General features: G+C 39.5%; 1 protein-coding gene across 1 annotated transcript in view; it reads right to left on the bottom strand.

Moving 5' to 3' along the window:
- Pkhd1 (PKHD1 ciliary IPT domain containing fibrocystin/polyductin) overlaps window positions 1-22,855 on the bottom strand; it is a 462,210-nt gene that overhangs the window by 259,855 nt on the left and 179,500 nt on the right. The window contains exons 38-39 of the mRNA XM_059282214.1: window positions 2,074-2,284; window positions 1,528-1,685 (exon numbers count right to left, since the gene is read on the bottom strand). Of these exons, the coding sequence (XP_059138197.1) occupies window positions 1,528-1,685; window positions 2,074-2,284 (369 nt within the window). The remainder of the gene's footprint in view (window positions 1-1,527; window positions 1,686-2,073; window positions 2,285-22,855) is intronic.

Genomic DNA, 22,855 nt, shown 5'->3' with positions numbered 1-22,855 from the left:
ATTATTTCATTTTACATTTCCTGGCCACAGTCCATCTTTAAAAAAAGTCAGGGCAGGCACTCAAGCAACTCAAGCAGAGACCATGGAGGAACACGGATTACCAGCTTGTTTTCTGGTTCACACTCAGGTAGCCTTCTTATACAGCCCAGACTCATTCACCTAGGGATGGCACTGCCCACAGTGGGCTAAGCTTTCCCATGTCAATCTTCAGTCAAGACAGTCTCTCACCAACATGACCAAAGATCGATCTAATATTGGTAGTTTCTTAAACAAGGCTACCTCTTCTCAGGTGACTGAAGGTTCTGTCCAACTGACAACAAAAACTAACCAGCACAACTACATGGTCATCTGTATTGCTGCACTCAGGTTAATATCAATAACCAACAAAAGAGGTGGTGAATTGCAGACCTTAATCTTTAGCAGAATTGTCCTATAAGCAGGAGATGAAGAGATGCTGTGTGTTTATATGTTTTAGCGCAATTATGATCCCAATTTGGCAGAACTGTGAAGGTGGTAGTCCATCAGCCCTAACCTACTTTTATCCAAACTTTTTTTCTTTTTATCAAATTACATATTTGTCAGTTGATGACTTTGAGTGGAAAGGAGTAAGGTCATGCTCATTGTCCAAACCCTTGCATCACAACACAGTGAACTACACCTCTATGTACGTAGCTCTGAAATCTTTAACTCTAGCCTTGATATATCTGTTAAGGTCCAGACACTGTCAGACATCTCTGCTCAAATTCTGGCCTGCCCTCTCAGTTTCAACGTGTACAAAATTAAACTCATGTTTACCACCGCCATCCTATCCCAAAACCTTCTCCTCTTCCCAACACAGTGAAAGCTTCATCATCTATCTACAGCTCATGCCTGGAAGTCATCCTTGACACCCACACCATCCTGGACCAAAGTTGACAAATGATATCTTCACAGCATGTGAAAGCCTCATAATCTACAGCCTGGGAAACTAAAACATAACCTCCTAAACTAACCATCCCTGAAATAGATGTTTAATAGGCACATCAGTGTGATTCAGTGCCTGCTATTCTACCAGAAGATGAATTGGCTCCGTTACCCCTTTACCTAGAGTATGTGGTAGGTCACTCAGAAAACCAACCCCCAAAGGGGAGGAGGTGCAAATCTAATCAATAAGAATGAACTGCCCAAGCCTTTGATTCTGGAATCATAGTGTTCTTGATAATCTCAGGAGAAGCCTGGGATTAAAGAAATCATTAAGCATCCCAGCTGTCCTGGTTTAATTCATTAGCACAAGTTTTCCTGGATCAAATTATTAAATCATCTCCTTTGCCTTTTGTTGCCTTTTGTCTATTTCTTTTGCCTGTAAGTAGGGAAAGGGATGAAATGACAAGTTACCAAAAGGATTCTGAAAGTTATGGAAGAATATGAACACTCAAAGACTAACAGTATGTTCTAATGAAGAAGACCAACCAATGGCCCCGCCACATATTGTTAGGCAGTGAGAACACTTATTCACTCTTCGGGTTTTCTATCAAACTGCATTTCTACCTTTAGTAGCATTGGCCTCCTGGCAGGAATGGAGGCGCTTTACCCTCTCAAGAGTGAGATTTCCTTGGATGACAATGTTCCTGCTGAGAAGAGCCACAGTAGCCTTCAAAATATGATTCTTTCCAGCTACCCAGTTCTCTGTGAAGTTGTAAGAATATCTGACAAAAACAAGAGAGGAAGATGCACTTGAGAACATGATTCTACATCTTATTAGGAATAGTAAATAGATTCTTCTTTGGGGAGTGTCTCTTTCTTTAGACACTCAAATACCTGTGAATGTGCCATATTTACACCTGTAAAACGTATCTATCATAGCATTGGGAATTATGTACTAACCACTTGCTAAGGCAGGGATTCTAGGTTCCCACTAGAAAAAGTAATCAAGAAATTTTCATTTCATAACATTTATGCTTTATTATTTTCCTTTCCAGATGTCCGGCACTATCTAATGCTAATGGATCTCATCAGGAGATAAATGTCCAGAGCCCATTTGTGTAAGACCTCATCTTCCTCCATGTGAACCTATCCAAGCTGAAGTCTGAGTACCTCAAGGGGGTCCTGAGATGGAGGTATGTATTGTGCACAGTTTCCACAACAACAACCTCTTCCATCGGTCCAGCACCTTCAACACTCATTCCACTGATGATGACAGCCTCATCCCCAGGGTGCCAGTCCACAGCTTCCTCCAGAACCAATGTCGTGTCTCCTGCACATGCAGCTGCTCGAAGGGAGGTGACAGTAACTTCTGGAACTGAACCTGAAATCGAGAGAAAACTTGTTTAGATACTTTAATTGTTAACAAGGATATGATTTTATAAGAGGGGCTCATAAAAACAGCCAAGGACAGCGTAGTGAAGTGGAAAACCTAAGAGCCGCCACTAGATAAAATTTATATGTGAGCTAGTCTTAACATAGAGAAATATGTCTAGGTGGGCTTCAGTTTTCTCAGTTACACCGAGAAGTAGATGAACTTCCAGCATGGAGTTAGGATGGTTTAATGAGATGCTAGTTAATGAAATATCCAGTGCAAACCTTGTTGTGTAAGAGACATTGGCAAAAGTTAGGGTTTACTTTTTCCTTCCCTGTATTACTTTGTGTTTGGAAAAAATGAGCTTTTACTTCACTCTTATTTCAAATAAATAAGTAGATATTTTATTCTACTATAAAAGTTCATAATTCATTTACAACATGAGGTTTAAACCCACAAATGCTGTGAGCAGTATAGATTACTTTTGAAGAGTCACCCTAGCATTTTGTGTGTTAATTGATCCCTTCAAACTAGAACCAAGTACCTCTGGAGTGAGATTATCAAGCAGCTGAAGCAGGCGACTTAAATTCTACATAGTTCAGTGCGCACCACACCCTGGCACCCCCTGATCTCCCTTGCCGTACCAAGCACATATGCCCTTAATGATCAAAGATTTAAGAATGCCATTTGCTTCACCATTTACACTGGGATTTTCCAGCAGAGGTCAAGGCAAATTTTTGAAGGCGTTATGTGAAGCAATAGTTGAGAAAACACATTGCTTACTCCCCACGCCTTCCCCTTTTCCTCAGTTCATCCCCTTCCTCCTCTGCAATAGATCATCATTTACCTTTAGCCCACAGCAAGTTACTGTCCTCCTCTGCTGCACTGAAGTAAAGTAATAATACTTGAATTCCTAACTGCAGGGGTGGCCGACAATAAATCATTTTCAAATTATTTTAAACTTTCCTCTTTATTTATTTGTCTGTGTGTGCACAGACACTTGTACCAGCCATGTTGTTCTAGGCTGAGAAAGGTCTTGGGGTTAATGATGTAATTTCTGAAGTTTACCAAGGCAATAATTTTATCTTAAAAAACATTTACAGAGTTCAAAATTTCTAATTATAGGGCAGGTGGAAATTAAGGCATAAATCATCCCCAAAGAAAATAATTTTAATTTTATTCCCTGTTTGTACATCTTAACCCTTGGGAATAATAAAATGAAATAAAGTTTATTTATTTGTGTATACATATGTGTGAATTTCTCTAACCTGTTCTTTATTGGCTACATACATGACTATGTATCAAAGATAAAGCACATAAAGAACCAAATTGAAGGCAACAAATGTATTTATCAGCTAATCATTCTTATAATTAATGGTCAAGGGCTAGAGAGATGGCTCAGCCATTAAAGGCTAGGCTCACAACCAAAAATAAATGGTCAAGTCAAAAATCAACAAAAAAACCCAGGGAATTTTAAAGTGCATATTTAACTATTCACGTAAAATCCTTTCAAATATTGATAGTCTTTCTTTTTTTGAGATTACAAAAATAACTGTAATTTTAAATTTTAATTTTATTTGTTATAAAATTAGAATTATAATAATAATTATTTTAAAAAAACAAAGTAACATTGAGTTTCTTTCATGTTGGTCATCTACTGGTGGCCAGGGGTCTACTCTTAAGTGTGGTTTGTATACCCAGTGAGACTCCATTGGAGAAAACATTTTTTAACAAGTTGTTATCAATTGTTGATAGCTTCTGGGTTAGGTACAGGAGCTGGTGTCCATATCTGCTTTCAGCATTGGACCCCATTTGGCTTAGACTTGCACAGACTTTATGTATGCTTTCTGTGAGACCATATTTTCATAAGTCTATTGTGTCTGGAAGACATTGTTTTCTTGGTATCTCCCATGCCCTCTGGCTCTTACAATCTTTCTACCTCCTATTCCTCAGAGTTCCCTGAGCCCAGAAAGAAAGGGGTTTGATGGAGACAGCCCACTAAGGGCTGAGTGTTCCAAGGTTGCTCACTCTCTGCACATTGTCCCATTAAGGGTCACTGTATTGGTTCCCATCTCCTACAGGAGGAAGCTTCTCTGATGATGGCTATCTTAGTTAGGGATTCTATTGCTGTGAAGAGACACCATGACCTCTGCAATGCTTATAAAGGAAAATATTTCATTGGGGCTGGCTTACAATTCAGAGGTTTAGTCCACTGAATTAACAGTCTTTCAATGTAGCAAAATTATTTCATAACATTTATTTTCTTTACAAAAGTATCATTCTCTCTATGTATGATTAAGGTATGAAACCTGGACACATTCTGAGTTTCAGCCTCTTAATTTCATCTACAATAGATATTGACCTTCTTGTGAGCTACAAACATTCAAACCCAAGATGTCAAAATAATTGCAATAATCACCTAAGCTAGACCTTCTGCAAACGGATCTTTTCTAACCATTTCTTATCATATGCCTAAAAAATGATTTTGCTGACTCATGTTAGTCCAGTCTCTTTGTTGGCTCACCTGTAGTACCTCTCTTCAGACCCCATTCACAAAGTCCCAAATTCTTTTCTTAACCCCCGCCTCCAAATCCCTCACAGTAGACTCTGCTCTATAGTTTCTGACTTAGTAAGGACATTTCTATCCCAAGAAAATTATCTGTCTCCTAACGTGGTCTCCCTCGTTGTCAGTTCTAACCCCCGCCATCTTTCTAGACCCACCCTTCTGAAGGAGGTCACTGCCTAACTTTTCCCTGGGGTTTCAGAGAACACTTCAGCTACCTTCTGTTCTCTACCTCTTCCTGAATACTCCTAAGAATAATGCAGGGCATTTGATGGAGCAATTAGTGAACATATCTGGGGTTAAGGCTACACAAGCAAAGTGAGTAGTAGGTAAACCATTGATGTGAGTCGTTTCGTATGAGAGAATACGATAGTATGAAGAAGCAAATAAGAAAAACAAGGATTACAGTCACGGCACAGCATGTGTCAGATCTGGGCCATTTTCTACCCATATAAACTACACATACCCACACTGAACCTAAGGACGAACATGAAAAGGCTCTCAGAATCATCTTATATCTGACTGTTCTCTACCTCAGATTCTCTGGGGAAAGCATGCTGAGTTCTTTAGAGTGATTCCTGCTGAGCACAAAGCAAGTCTCCCAGACCTCCTGGAGAGTCCAGCTCTGTGTTGTAATTTGTCACATTACCACACCTCTCTTCTGTCTAGTACTTAACACAACTGTAACTTGGCCTTTAATGCTGCAACTACCTATCTGTCTCACGTACTAAACACAGCAGCAAAAGCCATGTCTATTTTGTTCACTATGACAACACCAAAGCCATTCACAGTGTCTGGCACATAGTAGCTGCTCAGGAAACATATACATGTATATCATACACACACTATATATACATATATATAATGATGTATACATGTATATGTTATATATACACATATATAAGTATACATATATATTAAGACATAGGGAAGCAAGCACCTCAAAATTTGAATGTCTACTCAATTAAGTTAGATTCTATGCCATCGAAAGGGCATCACTGAGCTTTATTGTGCATTAACTTCCTCTCCCACACCTTGGGGTTTGACCAGAGAGGAGAAATGGAAACCTCCTCCACCCTTGGACACTTATGTCCAGTATTCTCAGGGTAGCTAACACAGCAGGGGTAAGGAGGAGGTGGTACCTCCCAAATTCCTGAACGGAAGACAACAATGACAAAGACAGTCTAAGCAAGAGGAAACTGTCGTGAAAGGTGGCTTGTGGCGAGCACAGCAGACAATCTCATTTGCCAGCTTCCCATGCAGTTCATAACAAGTACACCCGTAGAGCAGATGGGAGTGTGAAAAAAAAAACAAAACCAGCATGTTCTGAGAGCTGGAGGAGACGGGCGATACAGTTTTTACTATCACTAATGAAATACTGACAAGCTGAGCAGATTCAAGGAGACCTGGGAATCCAAGACAGTTCCTAAGCTATAGAGCCAGTACCATGTTTGTTAGCACTAAATCATTCTGTAGTTATCACAGGGGATAAACCTTGCCTCCCACATCAGCAGTTGGTGACAGGAATGCAGAGCTACTACTTTGTATGGCATTTATGGATGCCCCCATTCCAAACACAACTGGACGCCGGGTTAGCATTCAACTCACAGTACTTAATATATCTGTATTATTTGCAAAGCCCAGCAAACGTGTACCTGAGTGAACACACTATATACACTACATAAGAAGCATAAAAATATTACATTTATTGAAGAACTAGAACAATCCTAATCTCTCTCACCCAATGAGCTTCAGCTACCATTTTGACAGAGCCCAGAGTTACATGAGGGACTCTCAGGTGGAAGATTGCCTCCATCAGGTTGGCCTGTGGGTTTTCTTGTCATTGATTGATATGAGAGGGCACAGCCCAGTGTACATGGTGCCACCCCTGAGCAGGCAGATCCTAGGCTGTATAAGAAAATGGGCTGAGCACAAGTCAGAGGGAGTAAGGCAGTCAGCAGCATTCCTCCATGGTCTCTGTGTCAGTTCCTGCTTCCTGGTTCCTGCCTTGAGTTCATCACCTGATAAAAGGTGGACTATGTCCTGAAAGTACAATAAAATAAATCCTTTCTTATCCAAGTTGCTTCTGGTTGTGGTGTTTGTCACAGCCACCAAAAAAGAAAATTAAGACACTATGTTGAATGATTTTTTTTTCTTTCTGAAGGAAGGGTAAAGATAGCATTATTGTGACTTTCTTCTTAGTTTTTGTATTATTGCTGTTTTAACAGATTGTACAGATAGAAAACCACAACTCCTCCTGGACATGATTACAAAGCAAAAAGCAATGAGATATCAGTTCTGAATTCTGAACCTGGGACTTCTAAATCTAGGACCAAGGAACTAGATGGCTAACACAATTCTGAGCCTCTAAATAGAACAATACACCAACTGCACAGACTTAGCTTGGGTTCTCTAAACACCAGATGCATTACTTTGTAAATGTTATTTGTGCAAAGTAGGTGAGCTGATCCCCCTGGTCTGGAGAGCACTGTACATTTCAAATGTGCACTGTTTTCTTCATTGAAACCCATAATGGGCAGCTCCTGTACTGTACCACAAATCAAAGATTATGCAAAAATACAGCTTAGAAAGATCAGTGATTTATAAATATGCTTAAATGGCAAAGCCTGTAATTTAATACGATGCTTAACCACATTGGGCTTTCAACGTTGACCTGTTAAGCAACCAACTATTCATTTTCTCCCACTAATGACTTCTCATAATTGTACTTCCTACCAATTATTGTCCAAGCAATTCACTGTCATTCATCTGTAATTATGCAGTCCTGGAGAACCACTTTTACCAAATTGGCATGGGAAGAAAGAAAATAACCTTCGTGGGTTGACACACTTAAAACTCACTAATTGTCCTCTGTTTGTTTTATAGGACTTAAATCTTTATTCTAAGAGAATAACTGACAAGACTCCAAAAAAGAGATGGGAGAGAGAGAGGGAGAGGGGGAGAGAGAGAGAGAGAGAGAGAGAGAGAGAGAGAGAGAGAGAGAGAGAGAGAGGCAGGCTAGATGATAGATAGATAGATGATAGATAGATAGATAGATAGATAGATAGATAGATAGATAGATAGATAGATAGATAGATATAGATAGATATCACTTGTTAGAACAGTGTTCACACCATCATAAAAATAGAAAAAAAATTATAAACTATAAATGTTGTTCTGCATCTTCCCCATAATAAAACAACGAATGCTCCTTTCCTTCCTTATTGGTCTGTCATTGGAAAGACAAACACAAAATAGATAGCTATTTTCCCCAATACTAATTCTCAGTGTAAGAAATATACAGACGAACATCACAGGTGTACCATGCTAAGTTTAAGGTGAAAGGACACCAGCGTCTACCACTGCACAAACACAGAATACCTCACATGGAGAAAGGGGCTGGCTGTTCCTGAAAATGTTTCCCAGAAGAGTGACATTACTAGGTTGAGTGTTGAAGAATAAGCCAAATTTGTCCAGATGACAAAGTGGGCATCTAAACTTGTTTTTCATGTACCATTTCTTTCTGTCCATGAGAATCACTCTATGATGTCTCCCTTAGATTAAGGTAAAACCTGGTAGGGCATTTCTGTGGCACATGTCCACTATGAGCCTTCTGCACTGTTACTGGCTCATTTGCAGTGGTCATGAGGAAGAAGGGAAGATGTGCCTGCAATAAAGAGAAGTGTAAGCCAGAAAAGCCCTCTGATTATGCTTACCAGCCAGCTGCATCCACAGCTGATCAGGCAACATGTCCACAATGCACCGAAAGGGAGTGTACACCAAGTCTCTCCCAGCGCCAAAGAGAGCCCTGCTGTTCTTTTACTGCAAGAGTTTGGAATAAAGCTAATCATGGTGTGGGGATAATAAAATTAGTTCCGTGTCTCAGAAAGGATAAGAGAAAAGCTGACTTTGACTCTGTGCAGTTGGAACTTTGTAGTTTTTCTACTTTGATTCAAAGTGAGCGCCCAAAAAGAAACAGTGTATAGTGACATCATCAGAAACATCTGGACATTTATACTACCTCCTCTGAAGATTTCAGCCACTTCAACCAGCACCATGATTTGGCTACAAAATGCCATTGGAACATCCTTCAATCCTAGGCACAAATTCTACATGGCTTCTATGGAATGTCTCAAATACCCTCTTTTATCTGCTGCTCCCAAGCTGTGTCAAACTTTACATGCAGCATTGCTTGGGGAGATAATCATTTTGGTGAGCATCTAAGTGGGTTTATACTGTCAATTAGAATGTCAGTGAGGATTAAGAGGAAGAATTTTTAATAATAGCTTATATTTAGAAAAAACAAGCATATCACATACAAATACAGGGTTGAGAAAGGTAATGAAAATAGCTCATAACATTTTATGACATATTAATTCATGTCTTTCTTACTCCTTTTTATATTTACATGTGAACATAATTGTATTTTTTGTAATGCTCTAATTCTGCACATGTCTTTCCTTTGAAATTTTGTGCTTTCATTAGAAAAGAATTTATTACAATATGGCTTCAGCGCTGGACTGCTACATAGAAGTACACACAACCCTCAATTCCTTCTTCTCTGTTTTGTGGCCTCATCTGTCCGGTAAGATAGTGATCTCTTGATCAAAGACTGTGCCTTCTCTTGCAGATGTGTGTGAGTGTGTTCAGGTTGAGCTGACTATAGACTGCCTTCTCTCTCAGATCTTGTTTTTCATGTCTAACTCTTTACATTAACCTGTGAGTACCCCTCTCTCTACCCTCTTCTCTGGGCACAGGCTGATGACTGATACTCTGATACGCTCCTTGTTTTACAGCTTTGGGACCAGTTTCTCCTGTTTCACTTGTACATCTACCATCTTCAGGACAGTTCTAAGTTATGGGGCAGAGAGACCACAGGGAAGAGCAACTAGAGTCAGAGGACCTGTGCTGGTAGAGCCGAGGCAGGATTTGGGACTCATGCTACTGCTGTTTTATGATGAGGCATCTTCCATTAGATTAACTTAGAAATAGAATAAGGTCCTCTAACTGCCTCAGATGCTTTCTTTTCACTGTTTATTTATGAAGTAGTAATCTGGTTTGGAGGACCAGACCTGGGAAAAGGGTTTTCAGAAGAAAAAGGGAAATATGGTTACTTTCTGCTAAAATTTCTCAAAGATAGCCAACTGGATACATAATCTGAGGAAGAAGACTTCTCATCAGAGCAAAGAGGTGCATCATGGGAGCAAAAGATCACAAGTGCCATCTAACAAGCCAAATTCTCATTGGCCATGGTTTCCAGGTCATGTATACCCAACAAGATATCAAAGTCAGACTCCTTTGGATCCATTTTCTTCAACATTCAACATGTCTCTAACAAGATATCATTCTTAACATTGTCCAAGGCACTAGCAACCCATCCACCACTGGCCATTTGAAAATGAAGCCCACCTTAATCCTGTCATTGAAGAGCCTTCAGACTTACAGTTCTTGGTTGCTCAAGGGTGCCACCTAAAAGACACAGATCTTGTGACAAAGATGAGGGAGGCAAGTGCTCATTGAGGAGCCAACCTTGAAATCCTATAGAATAGCATTAAGAGTTGAGTCTTTCTTTATATCATGTAGCGGGAACACAATTTTCCTTTGCAGTAATGGGGCTTAAACCTAGGACCTTAAATATGCAGGGCAAGAGCTATTGCCCAACCCTGGGAACACAGGTTTTATCTTGTAGTTAAAAAAAAATGTTGAAAATAATTCCACATCATTGACATCATTGCTCCATTTTAGAAATTCTGAGAAGAAAATCTAGTTCCCTGGCTTTTATAGCTTCCAACGGTTGTGTGAAGTATTTGACTTATAGCTCATTTGTCCGTATTTAAAACACATCACTCATATCCACTCCCATCATCATTTCCCCTTCTCCAACTTTTCTCCTGTAGCCTTCTCATAATCGCCACAATGATTACATGAATTCTACCTGGGTAATTTAGAATAATCACCCCATTTCAAGATCTTTAACTTCATCACATCTGCCCAGTCTCCCTACTCATTTTATTCCTTCTGAGACAAGGCCAAATTTTGTAGCCCACAGAGCTTCAAACCTGGGAACTTCCTGCCTCACCCTCCCAAATGCTGAGATTTCAAGTGTGTGCCACCGTATCCATCTTCGCAAGGCTCCTTTTGCCAAATAAAGCAATACTCATGAGTTCTGACAATTGAAACATAAACACAATTCAGGTTTACTTTCAGATTATTGTAATTACTTTGGTGAATAGTGTTCAGAAAACTACTAGCCATTGGATGAAAATAGGTAACAGGTGAACAAACAGTATCAGCTAATTCTAGATTAATTAAAGCAGATGTCTGTAACCTTTTCATGAAAAGAGCTGGGTGCTAAAGGGTCTAGTGTCTACAAACAATGTTGTCTCTAGCATAACTGCTCAGTTTTGCTACAGACATACAAAGCCACCGTAGATAAAAATCTCAACAGACAAGGGTCACTGTGCTTCAACAAAATTGTTCTAAAAAAAAGCAAACAATGGACCAGATTTGACCATAGGCTAGAGTTTTCCAAACCTACTTAAATACACAATATGGAAAGAAAATAATTTAAAACAAATAAAAGACCTGAGAACCTAGTATGTAAATGTCTACATTGTTTCTTCTATATGAAAGATTTTCTAAACACAATACCTAAGGCAGGTATTATATAGAAAAATATCTTTAGACTTATTATTATAAAGAACATTAAGTCCCATAAAAATACTGAAGACTAAATAACAAATTGGAGGAAAAACCAGCAACAGGCTCTTTCTGTCTTTGTCAAGAGTATTACATAGGGAGATGTAGGAATAATGCTCCACTTGGGATCCCAAAATATCTTAAAAGGATTAAACTGAGAAGATTGTTCCAGAACCCAGAAGGCTTACCCTCTGTGTGTTTTTCTACCACAGGTAAATGACAAAAAGCAGAAAGACCCTCGTGTGCCTCTTATGTCCATGAAGAAGACAGAATGAACTTTAGTTACCTCTCCTTTCAGGCCCAAGTTTCACCATTTCTACAATGAAAGAAATAGTCATAATCCCAGCCTTTCGTGCTTCACAGAGCTCCGAGAGATAGATTAGAGGAGAGGGTGTGAATCAGCTTTGAAAACTATAAAGTGCCAAGATAGAAGGAAAATCCAATTTCAACAAATGCTGACTATAATACCCAATTCCTCCTACTCCATGACCAGGCTATTAACAGTTGTGCTTTGATGATGCAATTGGAAGAATGCTGTTTGAAAGGGGGGTTCTGCCTTTGTAGATTCCTATTTCCTTAACTAGCCTGAGTCCCTTTTGATACTTAAAAACGTAAAAGCATACCAATATTAACCAGCCAATAAAGTAAAAGAAAACTCTCCTGGAGAATGATGATGGCAGAAGCTATGGGCAACTTCTAAGTCAGACAGTGCATGATAGTGAGAGGAGACATTTTGGACTTTATCATGGGAACAATAAGAAGCTATGAAGAGTTTCAAATATCAGCACGATTAAAAACACAACAAATTACATTTTTAAAAGATTGCCTTGGTGCTAGGGCAGAGAATGAACTGGAGAGCTCATAAGAACAGCAACTAAAAGCTATATTAGCACCAAGATAAACTAAGGTGATAATAATGGAAGTGTACAGAACACAAATTCACAAGTTGTTCAACAATAAACAATCACTTAGTAAAGGGCAAAATGATAACTAAAGAGGTGTTAGAATGGCAATCAGGATTGTGGCTGACAGAAAAAAATTAATAATAACTGTATCCATCTTAGATTAATAATGAGGCCATTTCACCAGATCAAATTGCAACTACATAACAAGAATAAGAATATGAGTATTATTAAGCCGGGCGGTGGTGGCGCACGCCTTTAATCCCAGCACTCGGGAGGCAGAGCCAGGCGGATCTCTGTGAGTTCGAGGCCAGCCTGGGCTACCAAGTGAGTTCCAGGAAAGGCGCAAAGCTACACAGAGAAACCCTGTCTCGAAAAACCAAAAAAAAAAAAAAAAAAAAAAAAAAAGAATATGAGTATTATTAAATAGTAAGTTGCTTGATTCCTGCTAACTTGAGTAGTATTTTATGTCTTATTGGCCTTGTCTCATGTAATATTATCATGAAAAATATTTTGGCATCAATTCTACACAAGGAAGCTGAAACACTTAGGAGGTGACTTTTTGAGTTCCATCATCTAAGTAATGATAGAGTTGGGATTTGAGCCCATAAAGTCTTATAGAGTTCAAGTTTGATCACTGAAAATGACTAAGTACTCAACGGCTAAGCAAAGTCAAGCTCACTGGGAAAAAGGAGTGATTCTGCCACATACTAGAGGAAGACATTTGGTGTCTTCCTAGATTACATATCTATAATATGATAAAAAGCCATTTGCCAGAAGTGGGATGTGATGATATATTGTTTATAATCTAAGAAATAAAACTTGCCTGAAGAACAGAGGACAGAGCCACCCATAGAGTTAGCAAATAGAGATCAGGCAGTGGTGGCACACACCTTTAATCCTACACTCAGGAGGCAGAGGTAGAGATCTGTCTGGATTTCTGTGAGTTCACAGCCACACTGTGCTACATGAGATTAATCCAGTCTAAAGGAGAAACAGAGCCAGGTAGTGGTAGCATACACTTTTAATTCCAGCACTTGGGATCACACACCTTTAATCTCAGCACTTGGGATCACACATCTTTAATTCCAGCACTAGGAAGGTTAAGACAGGAAGTGATATGGCTAGTCAGAGAAAGGAATATAAGGCAGAAGGAGCCAGGACCACTCTTTCAGGCTGAGGAGTTGGTGAAGTAAGAGGTGGTGGCTGTGGCTTGCTCTGCTTCTCTGATCTTTCAGCTTTCACCCTGATATCTGGCTCCAGGTTTTTATTAAGACCAATTAGGATCCGTGCAACAGTGGGATACAAATTGATGACTGTAATTAATAACTTTATGTTTTAACTTGTTTGGACTGCAGAGTATCCAGTCATCGGCCAAATACTATTCTGGATGTGTCTGTGAAGGTATTTTCTAGGTAAGATTAAAATTGAAACTGGGCAATTCAGTAAAATTAATACCTTCCACAATGTGAGGGGAATTAAGATCCAGGGAACTCCTTTTGGATACTTAGATACAGACACTGGTTATATTGATCTGGTCTTCAGACTCAGAATGAATTCTCAGCACTAGGCTCGCTCGGCTGCCATCTTTTCAGCTGGAACTTAAGCCATTAGTTCTCCTGATTGCCATGCTCTTTTGAACGAGGAATTGCACACAGCTGCTCTTCTTGGTCTCCAGTTTGCTGATGGTTGACCATGGGACTTTTCAATCTCTGTAGTGAAATGGCTTAGTTCCCAAGAAAACTGATTACCACAGTGGATTACTAATCCATGAGGAATATTATAAAAAGAATAAGTTTAGAAAAAGTTTAGAAATACAGAAAATTCAAATACTGTTTTTACTGCTTTAGTCTATGAATAGTAAAATTTTCAGAGGAAAGTAGCTCATAGGTAAATATATATATTCCTAATTTGATAACTGCCTTCCCAATTTACCTTCCCTGGAATCTGAATATCCTCCCATATAACTGATATTTGTAACATAACAATAACTCTGCTTGCAGTATAAAATAAGGATGTCCTTGTCATTAGCTGAGTGACAGTCATGGCTCTTCTCTCCTTCCCCATCCCTCAATTACACAGAAGATGTAGTATGGCCATTGACTAGGTAGTTCTTGGCACAGTCCCAGGTAAAGGGAAAAGTCATGTGACTAAATTAAGGATTCATTTGTCTACTCTCTCACCCTCATTGGGATAGGGGAGGGTTCTGGAAGTAGCTCCCTAGAACCTTCTTTCTAAAACAGAGAGGTACTTGCTCCATGCCCTTTTTGGCTGTACTGACCTTCCTGCAAGCAGTGAAGTCTCCAGATCTGCAAGCAATCTTAAAGATAAGGAAGAAAAGAGCTCCTGTGTTCCTTTCGCAGCTCAGACACAAACAATTAATCTCATGGCATTTCATTGCTCCATGGCAATTCTCTTCTTGAATTAGAACCAAATCTTTTTGCTTTTTTTTTTTTTTTTTTTTTTTTGGTTTTTTGAGACAGGGTTTCTCTGTGCAGCTTTGCGCCTTTCCTGGAACTCACTTGGTAGCCCAGGCTGGCCTCGAACTCACAGAGATCCGCCTGGCTCTGCCTCCCGAGTATTGGGATTAAAGGCATGCACCACCACCGCCCGGCTGCATTTTACTTTTAATAATTGTTTTTGATACAGTTTACTTGTCATATCTCTTTTCTCCATAATATTCAGACCATATTTTAAAAAATCAAGAATTAATTATGATACAATCAGAGTAGTTAGTCAGCAATGTTTGCATAGCAAGAGCAATGTCAGCTAAATTAGTATGCCAATATGCAATATATATATATATATATATATATATATATACACTTTTTATGTTACTAAATGCTTTTGTAAGAGAAGATATACCCATAAAGTGTCAAGAATATAGCTACCTAAACAAGGCCTGAACATGGACAATGAAAACAAGCCCAGACAAAGAACTACAGACAATTGTGGGATACTGAAAGCGGGAGAAAAAGTCCTCCTCAGGGAAGAGCCCACCAATTGGTTATACAATATCAAGTGGTCAGCCTTGAAAACAAGTAAATATACAAGTGACATCATAGGAACTAAGTGAATTGTGTTTATATATTTAGATCTTTGTGCTTACAACAATTAGAGAAAAAGAGGCAATAAATTTCAGAACTAAGGAGGGGTATATAAGAGGGGTCCAAGAGAGAAAGGAAAGGGAAAAATAACATATATTGATTTTTAAGAATAAGTATATATAATCCAGTCCTAACGCTCAGTGTTGATGGATGCTGTTTTGGCCACTGCCTTCTATGTAAATATTTGCACAGACGAGCGACAGGTCAGGTCAGGACTCAGGTACTCTGGGACCCTCCGCCTGAAATTACTTAAAAATCAACCTTTTCCTTTTACTGCCACTTGAAATACATAATCAAATCTTTTAAACATCATGGTATATTTTAAACCTGACTTTTCTTTTCTTTGTGTTGATGGTTTTAGTTTTGCCTAGTGAATCTGCTGAAATTTTTCTCAGCCAAATTAAACAAGTTTTAAATATATTACTATAGGTACTATAGCTAAATCCTTTTGCAATTCTAAATGGTAAAAATAGTAAAAAATAATAATAATAATAATAATTTCAATACTTAAAAGGTGGGTGAGCTATTTTTACTGTACTTTATCTTCAATAGTAGAAAAAATACCTCTTATTTATAAACCCATCTTTTCTCAATCTTAGGCCATGTAGTTCTGGAAGACTTTCCATACCATTGTTCCAACAAGGACCCACTTGAGATTAAGAGTAACATCTCCTTTGTCACAGACAATCATTCAAGCAGCCCATGATTCAAACGCAGCCAAAGTCACTTCTAAACCTTTTGCTCAAGTTTCCCATTAAGCTGTTCTTGAAACAAATATTTACCAAAGTCCATTAAGAGTGTTAGCTGTATTCTTGGGATATTTACCAAAGTCCATTATAAGTGTTAGCTGTATTCTTGGAACATTTACCAAAGTCCATTATGAATGTTAGCCGTATTCTTGGCAATAGAAATTTGTCATAAACAGAAACAATAACAAAAAATAATGAAACACACCTGTCCCCATGATGTACACATATTCCTGGCAGAAGCAAAGGAATAAATAAAACAACAATGAAAAATAAGCCCTGTGTGATATATTTATTAGACAAGATTAAGAGCTAAAGGCAGGCAACAGAGTGATGTGCAATGGTACTGTTGGGACAAATGAGATTGCTCAAGGGTCAAAGAGCCATAGGAAAGAGGTGATGTCTTCTATCTGGAGTCATAGGATCCCCGTTTCTGCCTCTGTTGGGGTAGAGTGTAACTGTAAATGAAGCCAGTTTAAGGGAAAGCCCAACCCAGCGCTGCAGAGAAGCAGTCTTAATGACAGCATTAGAGCACCTGGATACAGTTTCCTCAGTTAGACGAGGCAGCAAATGCCCTTATTTTTTGTTTGAATTGGGTTTTTTGTCACTTCCAACCAAGAAAGACCTGACTAATGACAACACTTTCAAGTATATATAGAAACCTGAAGTACCGTACAATGTGTTTCTAAGTGGGGTTCCCACTGTACTTGGGTTATTGAAAAGCTAGCTCTCATTTCCAATTAGCAATATACATTTACGCACAAACACTTAAAATCAAAAGACCTTAAAAACACGTTCACTTAAATAAGTTCCTGCAAGTGTGATCTCTACTATCAAACTAGGGAAGCCTTTCATATGTACTGGCCCAAGGTCACTCTTGTCTCATCAACAAACTACAGAGGATGTGTTTTTGCCACTGCATAAAATCATTGTATGTGGAACCTTTTAAAAGTACAATTAGACAGAGCAGAGAGAAATTTCTGTCTTATTTTTTGTTAGTGATATTGATCATGTTTTCAAAGTCATATGGCACAGTATTTATCTGCCCTGAAAGGAGACTGACTAGTCATATGCCCAGTTTCCCATGTTGTGGCGGGGGGACTCCACCACACTCAATTCTCTTAAGCATAGAATTGTGATCCATCACAGCATTCCAGCCGACTATAACTCCAATGCTGTACTCAAGCTGGTCAGTTAGGAAAGAGCAAGTACTAGCTGCACACAGCAGTATCCAGTTACTTCAGAAGTCTGAGGCAAGAAGGTCACAAAGTTGAAGCCAGCCCAGGTGTCAGAGTTAGGGTTTGATTGTTGTGAAGAGACACCATGACCACAACAACTCTTATAAAGGAAACTATTTAATTGGGGCTGACTTACAGCTTCATATGTTTAGTCCATTATGATCATGGCCAGAAGCATGGCAGCATGCAGGCAGGCACAGTACTGGCGAAGGAGCTGAGAGTTCTGCATCTGAATAGGCAGGCAGCAGGAATCGACAGTGAGCAACACTAGGCATGGCTTGAGCTTCTGAGACCTCAAAGCCAACCCTACTCCAACAAGACCACAACTCATAATAGTGCCACTCCCTATGGACCTATGGGGGCCATTTTTATTCAAACCACCACATCAAGTTATATATCAAGTTTAAGACCAATCTTGGCAACTTAGTCGATCTCTGTCACAAAACTAAAATGAAAAGGACAAAGGATTCAGTTCAGTGACAGTGTTCTTGCCTAGCATTCATAGTTCCTAGGTTCAGTAAATAGTACTAGAAGAAAAATGATTACAGGTAGCAACGGTTTACACTTGAATTTCCCCCATCTTCCATTCTTTCTTCTATCTAACTTGCTTCCAAGCCCTAACTAAAACAAAACAAAATACAGGGGGAAGGACATTGGTTCTCCCCTTCAAACCATTTACAATACTCTAGTGATTTTTCAAACTAGTAGTTGAGCAGAAATTCTACTCCAATAGAACCTACTAAAAGGAGCTAAACAGAACAAACAGATAACAAGTGCTTCATGTTATTTGGGAACCATAAAATTTTAGAGAGTAGACATTTTCTTGGAACCTATTAAAAGGATATTAATCTAACTCATAGCCATTCCTGGAGAAGCCTGTATGCCAGGTGGCATCATGACAGAAACAGTAAATTCAAAAAGAATCCTTAGGCATTATCAACCCTGGTAAGCTGGCCATGGACTTCAGATCTCATTCCTGTGTAGAAAATGGTGTGAGGTTCTTATTTCTAAATAAACAAAGTAGTTTCTGAAATATAACTGGTAAGCTGCCTGAAAGACCTGAAGATGAGCTCCAATATCCTAGATTTGCCATATAGATGTGCACAATAATTGTTGAGTTGCTCATGTCTCTCAGGGAAGCAAATAGAAAAGATACATGGAGAGCAGAGAAAGTGGTGATGAGTAGAAATTTTTAGTATGGAAGGATTTGTAAACATCATCTAGATCTGACTGTTTCACAAGCCCTTTGGAGATCAAATAACCCTTTCACAGGGTCATACATCCACATCAGATATTTAAATTCTGATTCATAACAGTAGCAAAATTACAGTTATTAAGTAACAATGAAAATAATTTTATGGTTGGGAGTCACCACAACATGAGGAACTATATTAACAGGTCAGAGCAGTAGGAAAGTTGAGAACCACTGTTCTAGATCAAGTGAATTCTGGAGGGGGAGGTTTGGTTTGAGTCAACTTGCCCTATGGAATCCAAGACCAACACTAATGTGGGAACTAGCGATTGCATACCCAAGTGAAGCTTCTAAACTGGGAAGTAGTCCAAGAGAGTGCCCAACAACAAGGGAATTCAGTAAAAAGCCTGATCAATCTTACCTCCTCCACCAGCCCAGCATCAATAGAATGTAAAGTGAAGACAAGAGAGGAAATGCGACTGTGGCCCATGTTTCTACCACTCTGAGTGCCTCAAGCTAGAGGCCTGAAGAAAGAGAAAAGTATATGAAATGGATAGGAGACTGGAGACTTAGAACTGGACAAATGAGGACTGACTTTTTAAAAGTGGGAAATCGACTGGACAGTTCTGTTAAAGTACAAGACAGAAAGGTGCACATCAGAATATGAATAAAGATAGCAATCAGAAGGAAAAATAAATTGTTCTGGCCAGAATGTTTTCATCTCCCAGATAGCCCTAAATCAGATCTCTTCCATTCTGGAGGTTTATTCACCAGACAGGCTGAGGCTCATTTATATGGTGGTAAATGCTAAAGAAGGTAGAAAGCCTCTTCAATACAGAAGTGAGGAAATCTAGCATCCCAGGAGCAGGAAGTGAGGAGGAGGAGGGAGGAAGAGGGGAGAGAAGGAAGGGAAAACCTATAACATATACTAGAAAATTAGATTTCATAAGGCCCTTCCAAGAAATAGAACCTTACCATTCTTGCAGGGGGACTTAATGGTTCAAATTTGGATTGAATGAAAACAAAAGATTTTAGTAGTGTCATATGTATTTATACATATGAACCATACAAATCCTCTGTGTTTTAAGGTTTATATTATAAACTCAATGGAATGTTTGCTTTCATGATCCTATTGTGTTTTACTGGCCAATGTGGCCCAAATATACCATACTTGAATTTTTCTGCCTCTACATTTTTCGGCACCTGAAGCCTTGAGATTTCAAACATGAACCAATACATCAAAAAACCCAAGTTTTAGTTTAATCTATGTAGAAGACATCCATGGATTTGTTTGCTCAGTAATAGAATCCTTTCGAGGACTGACTATAACCCTTGCTTTTGCTGATCAGAGTCCCAGAATATTACTGCACACAAACATGCCCTTGCATATAAGCACACACACAAATATACCCCATATACCCACACCACCCTAGCCTCCATGATTAAGGTAAAATTACATCTTATCACATGGCCCTGCTTTCTTGGTCTTGAGGAGTGCTACAGGAGTGAGGAGTGAAAAGGGGGCATGAGCTGGGCCAATTAGTGTCTTGATCTGGTTACCATACATGGCACTAAGATGTCTAGAGCATATGAGCCTTTCCCTTTTTTTTTTCTTTTTGTTTTTATGAACTCATAACTCCTCCTTTCTTCAGCAACAGAAAATAGAAGTCTATGAAAAACTAGGAATACCAATGAAATGAAGCAAGACAATGACAAGGAGTAGGAGAAAGAGGGGCCAATTCACACCTGAGGAGGTGAGCATGGGCATGGGTCCTCCTGGCATTGAGGGCACTGGAGGCACTCTCGTTCATGGCCAGGTTCTTCCCTGGCCAGCCTTCAGTTTAATTACAAGAGGACATAAATCCTTTCCCACCTAAAGTTATTTACACTGGGATTCTGTGGTGTTTCTTTTTTTAACCAAGCAGTTTGAGATTAATAAAGCCACACACAAAAAAACCTACCATGCCATTGCAATAGTTTATATTCCAGCCCAAGGGAATGAAATATAGAAAAAATATTAAAAGATGGACAGAAGCAGAAGGTAGACGTGTTGGATGGCAAAGAGACGGGATGAGAAATGATGGATCAGATGAGACTGAGAACAATGATGTTAAAAATACACTGTTGATTTAAAAATATAAAAGAAAAGAAAAGAAAAACAGAATAAATTTTAAAAAATTAAACTGGTGGTAGGAAAGACTGTGCTACACCAAAGACCAGACTTCATAGAAAGCACATCCCAGCAGAACAGCTTGCAAGAGATAAGGAGTCATGCAGAGTGAGGCCCTGGGCCCTCGAAAGGTCCACACTCTACAATTAAAAGAATGCCTAACAGAGACACTTAAAGTCTTTGAATTCTTATTTTTTATATACTTACAACTCAGGGGGATGTTTACATACCATGCAGCATGCCGGGAAGTCGGGGGACAACTTTGTGGGGTGGGTTCTCTCCTCGAACCTTTGCATGAGTTCCAGAGACACGACTCTGCTTGCCAGGCTTGAGTGGGCGTGCTTCACCGGCCCCTTAATGGAGCTTTTAATCACAACTTTTACAGCAAAAACTCTTTTTCTCTCTAATGAAATATCACTCTGAACAGGTAGTGGAGATAAAGGCACTGAATTGATTCCTTGAGCTGCTTAAGCTTTGTTACTTGACCTCAAATATTCCCCTGTTTATGGAGCCCCTGGGGGCTCTCTTAGGAAATGTGGTTTTTGTGGAACACAGTATGAAAATCACTGACCGGGAACACACGGCTATGCACCGCTCCGTGAGCACTACACTGTGCTTAAGGATAGCATTCCCCTCCTTAGCAACTACAACAACAGCATGCAGTATGGGATGTGTCCAAACCTTGGGACTGAAATACAGATTTCCGGAAACTCTGCAAGGAAAGTGAGCAATTCATATAAATAGCGCCCTTCCCCCTTTATTTTATTCCTAGAGAAGCATTACACTCATAATAGTATTTTCCTCAATCGTGTGCCACATAGTAGTTTTTCTCAGAAATCACCATTTTTATGTAACGCCTCTATCTCGTTGTTCCTTGAAAAGGACAAAGGTGGAAGTCCAGGCAAGGCTGTAAAACTATACTTCTTCTAAGAAACTGTCAGCCAAATGTCTCAGGGAGGAAGTAGAAATGAAATGAGAGACATTGATAAATTTCCCTGCTGAACAATCAATAAAATCCTCTCTGGCCTGCTCAGCCCCCCACTGTGGAGGCAAGAGCCATAATTACATTGTCAAAAATTCAAGTTGCCCAGGCTGACACGACCTCTTTGAAAAGTGACAAGTGATTGGCACTCAGTTTGGGTGGCGAAACCGCACTGGCAGAGTGTGGCCAAGCAGGTGGCAGTTACTAAACCATCAGCACCCCCTTCCTGCACACCTTGTCTTGATCCATTCCCAAATACACAGAAAAGGAGACTGCCACACGTGTGTGTGTGTGTGTGTGTGTGTGTGTGTGTGTGTGTGTGTGTGTATGCCAAAGTCTGTCGTTTTCCTGCATCAGAACAAAGCCGTGAAATGGGCTTTCAACCCCAGCATTCCTGTGAGAGCTGAACAGCAAAGCCCGTTTGCCTAGCAATTTTAATCTGTGATGAAAATCAGCTAGAGCAGAAGGGTTACAAAGGGCAGTAATGAAGAATGAGCCGGGAGGGAAGCGCTGGGGACACTGATATGATTGACATGCTGACCCAGTTGTATGATTCTATATGACCTATGCTAGAGTTAAATTAGAATCCATCAATCCCCTCAATCCTAGATGCTAGGAATCAAGTCTGCAAAGGACTCCATTTGTGGGACAGTGTCCGCCTTCTGGCTACATGCAATTGTTTTCTGTGACTTCATTGTAACCACACCTAGGAGTGGTGATTGTCCTGTGCTGGAAAGCAACTGTACCACAAGAGATTAAAATCTAAAGGTGTCCCCTGGGTGGTGGGAATAGAACAGAAGGTGCCTGGGAATATTGTTGCCTCATGATCTCCAAGGCTAAATCTTCTCTGGCTGATGAAAAAAGATATTAATTAATAAGATGAGAAAAATGGTAGGCAGAGTGGGCCACATGCCACATTTTCAATTAGAAATTGCTGTCCCCTCAACATTTCCTAATTGAGCTACCTGGCACTCCATCCCC

The sequence above is a fragment of the Peromyscus eremicus genome, chromosome 16_21 (genome assembly GCF_949786415.1).
Source record: "Peromyscus eremicus chromosome 16_21, PerEre_H2_v1, whole genome shotgun sequence".
NCBI classification, from domain to species: domain Eukaryota; kingdom Metazoa; phylum Chordata; class Mammalia; order Rodentia; family Cricetidae; genus Peromyscus; species Peromyscus eremicus.
The sequence above is the reverse complement of the archived record's forward strand: the minus strand, read 5'-3'. Positions and strand labels throughout refer to the sequence as shown.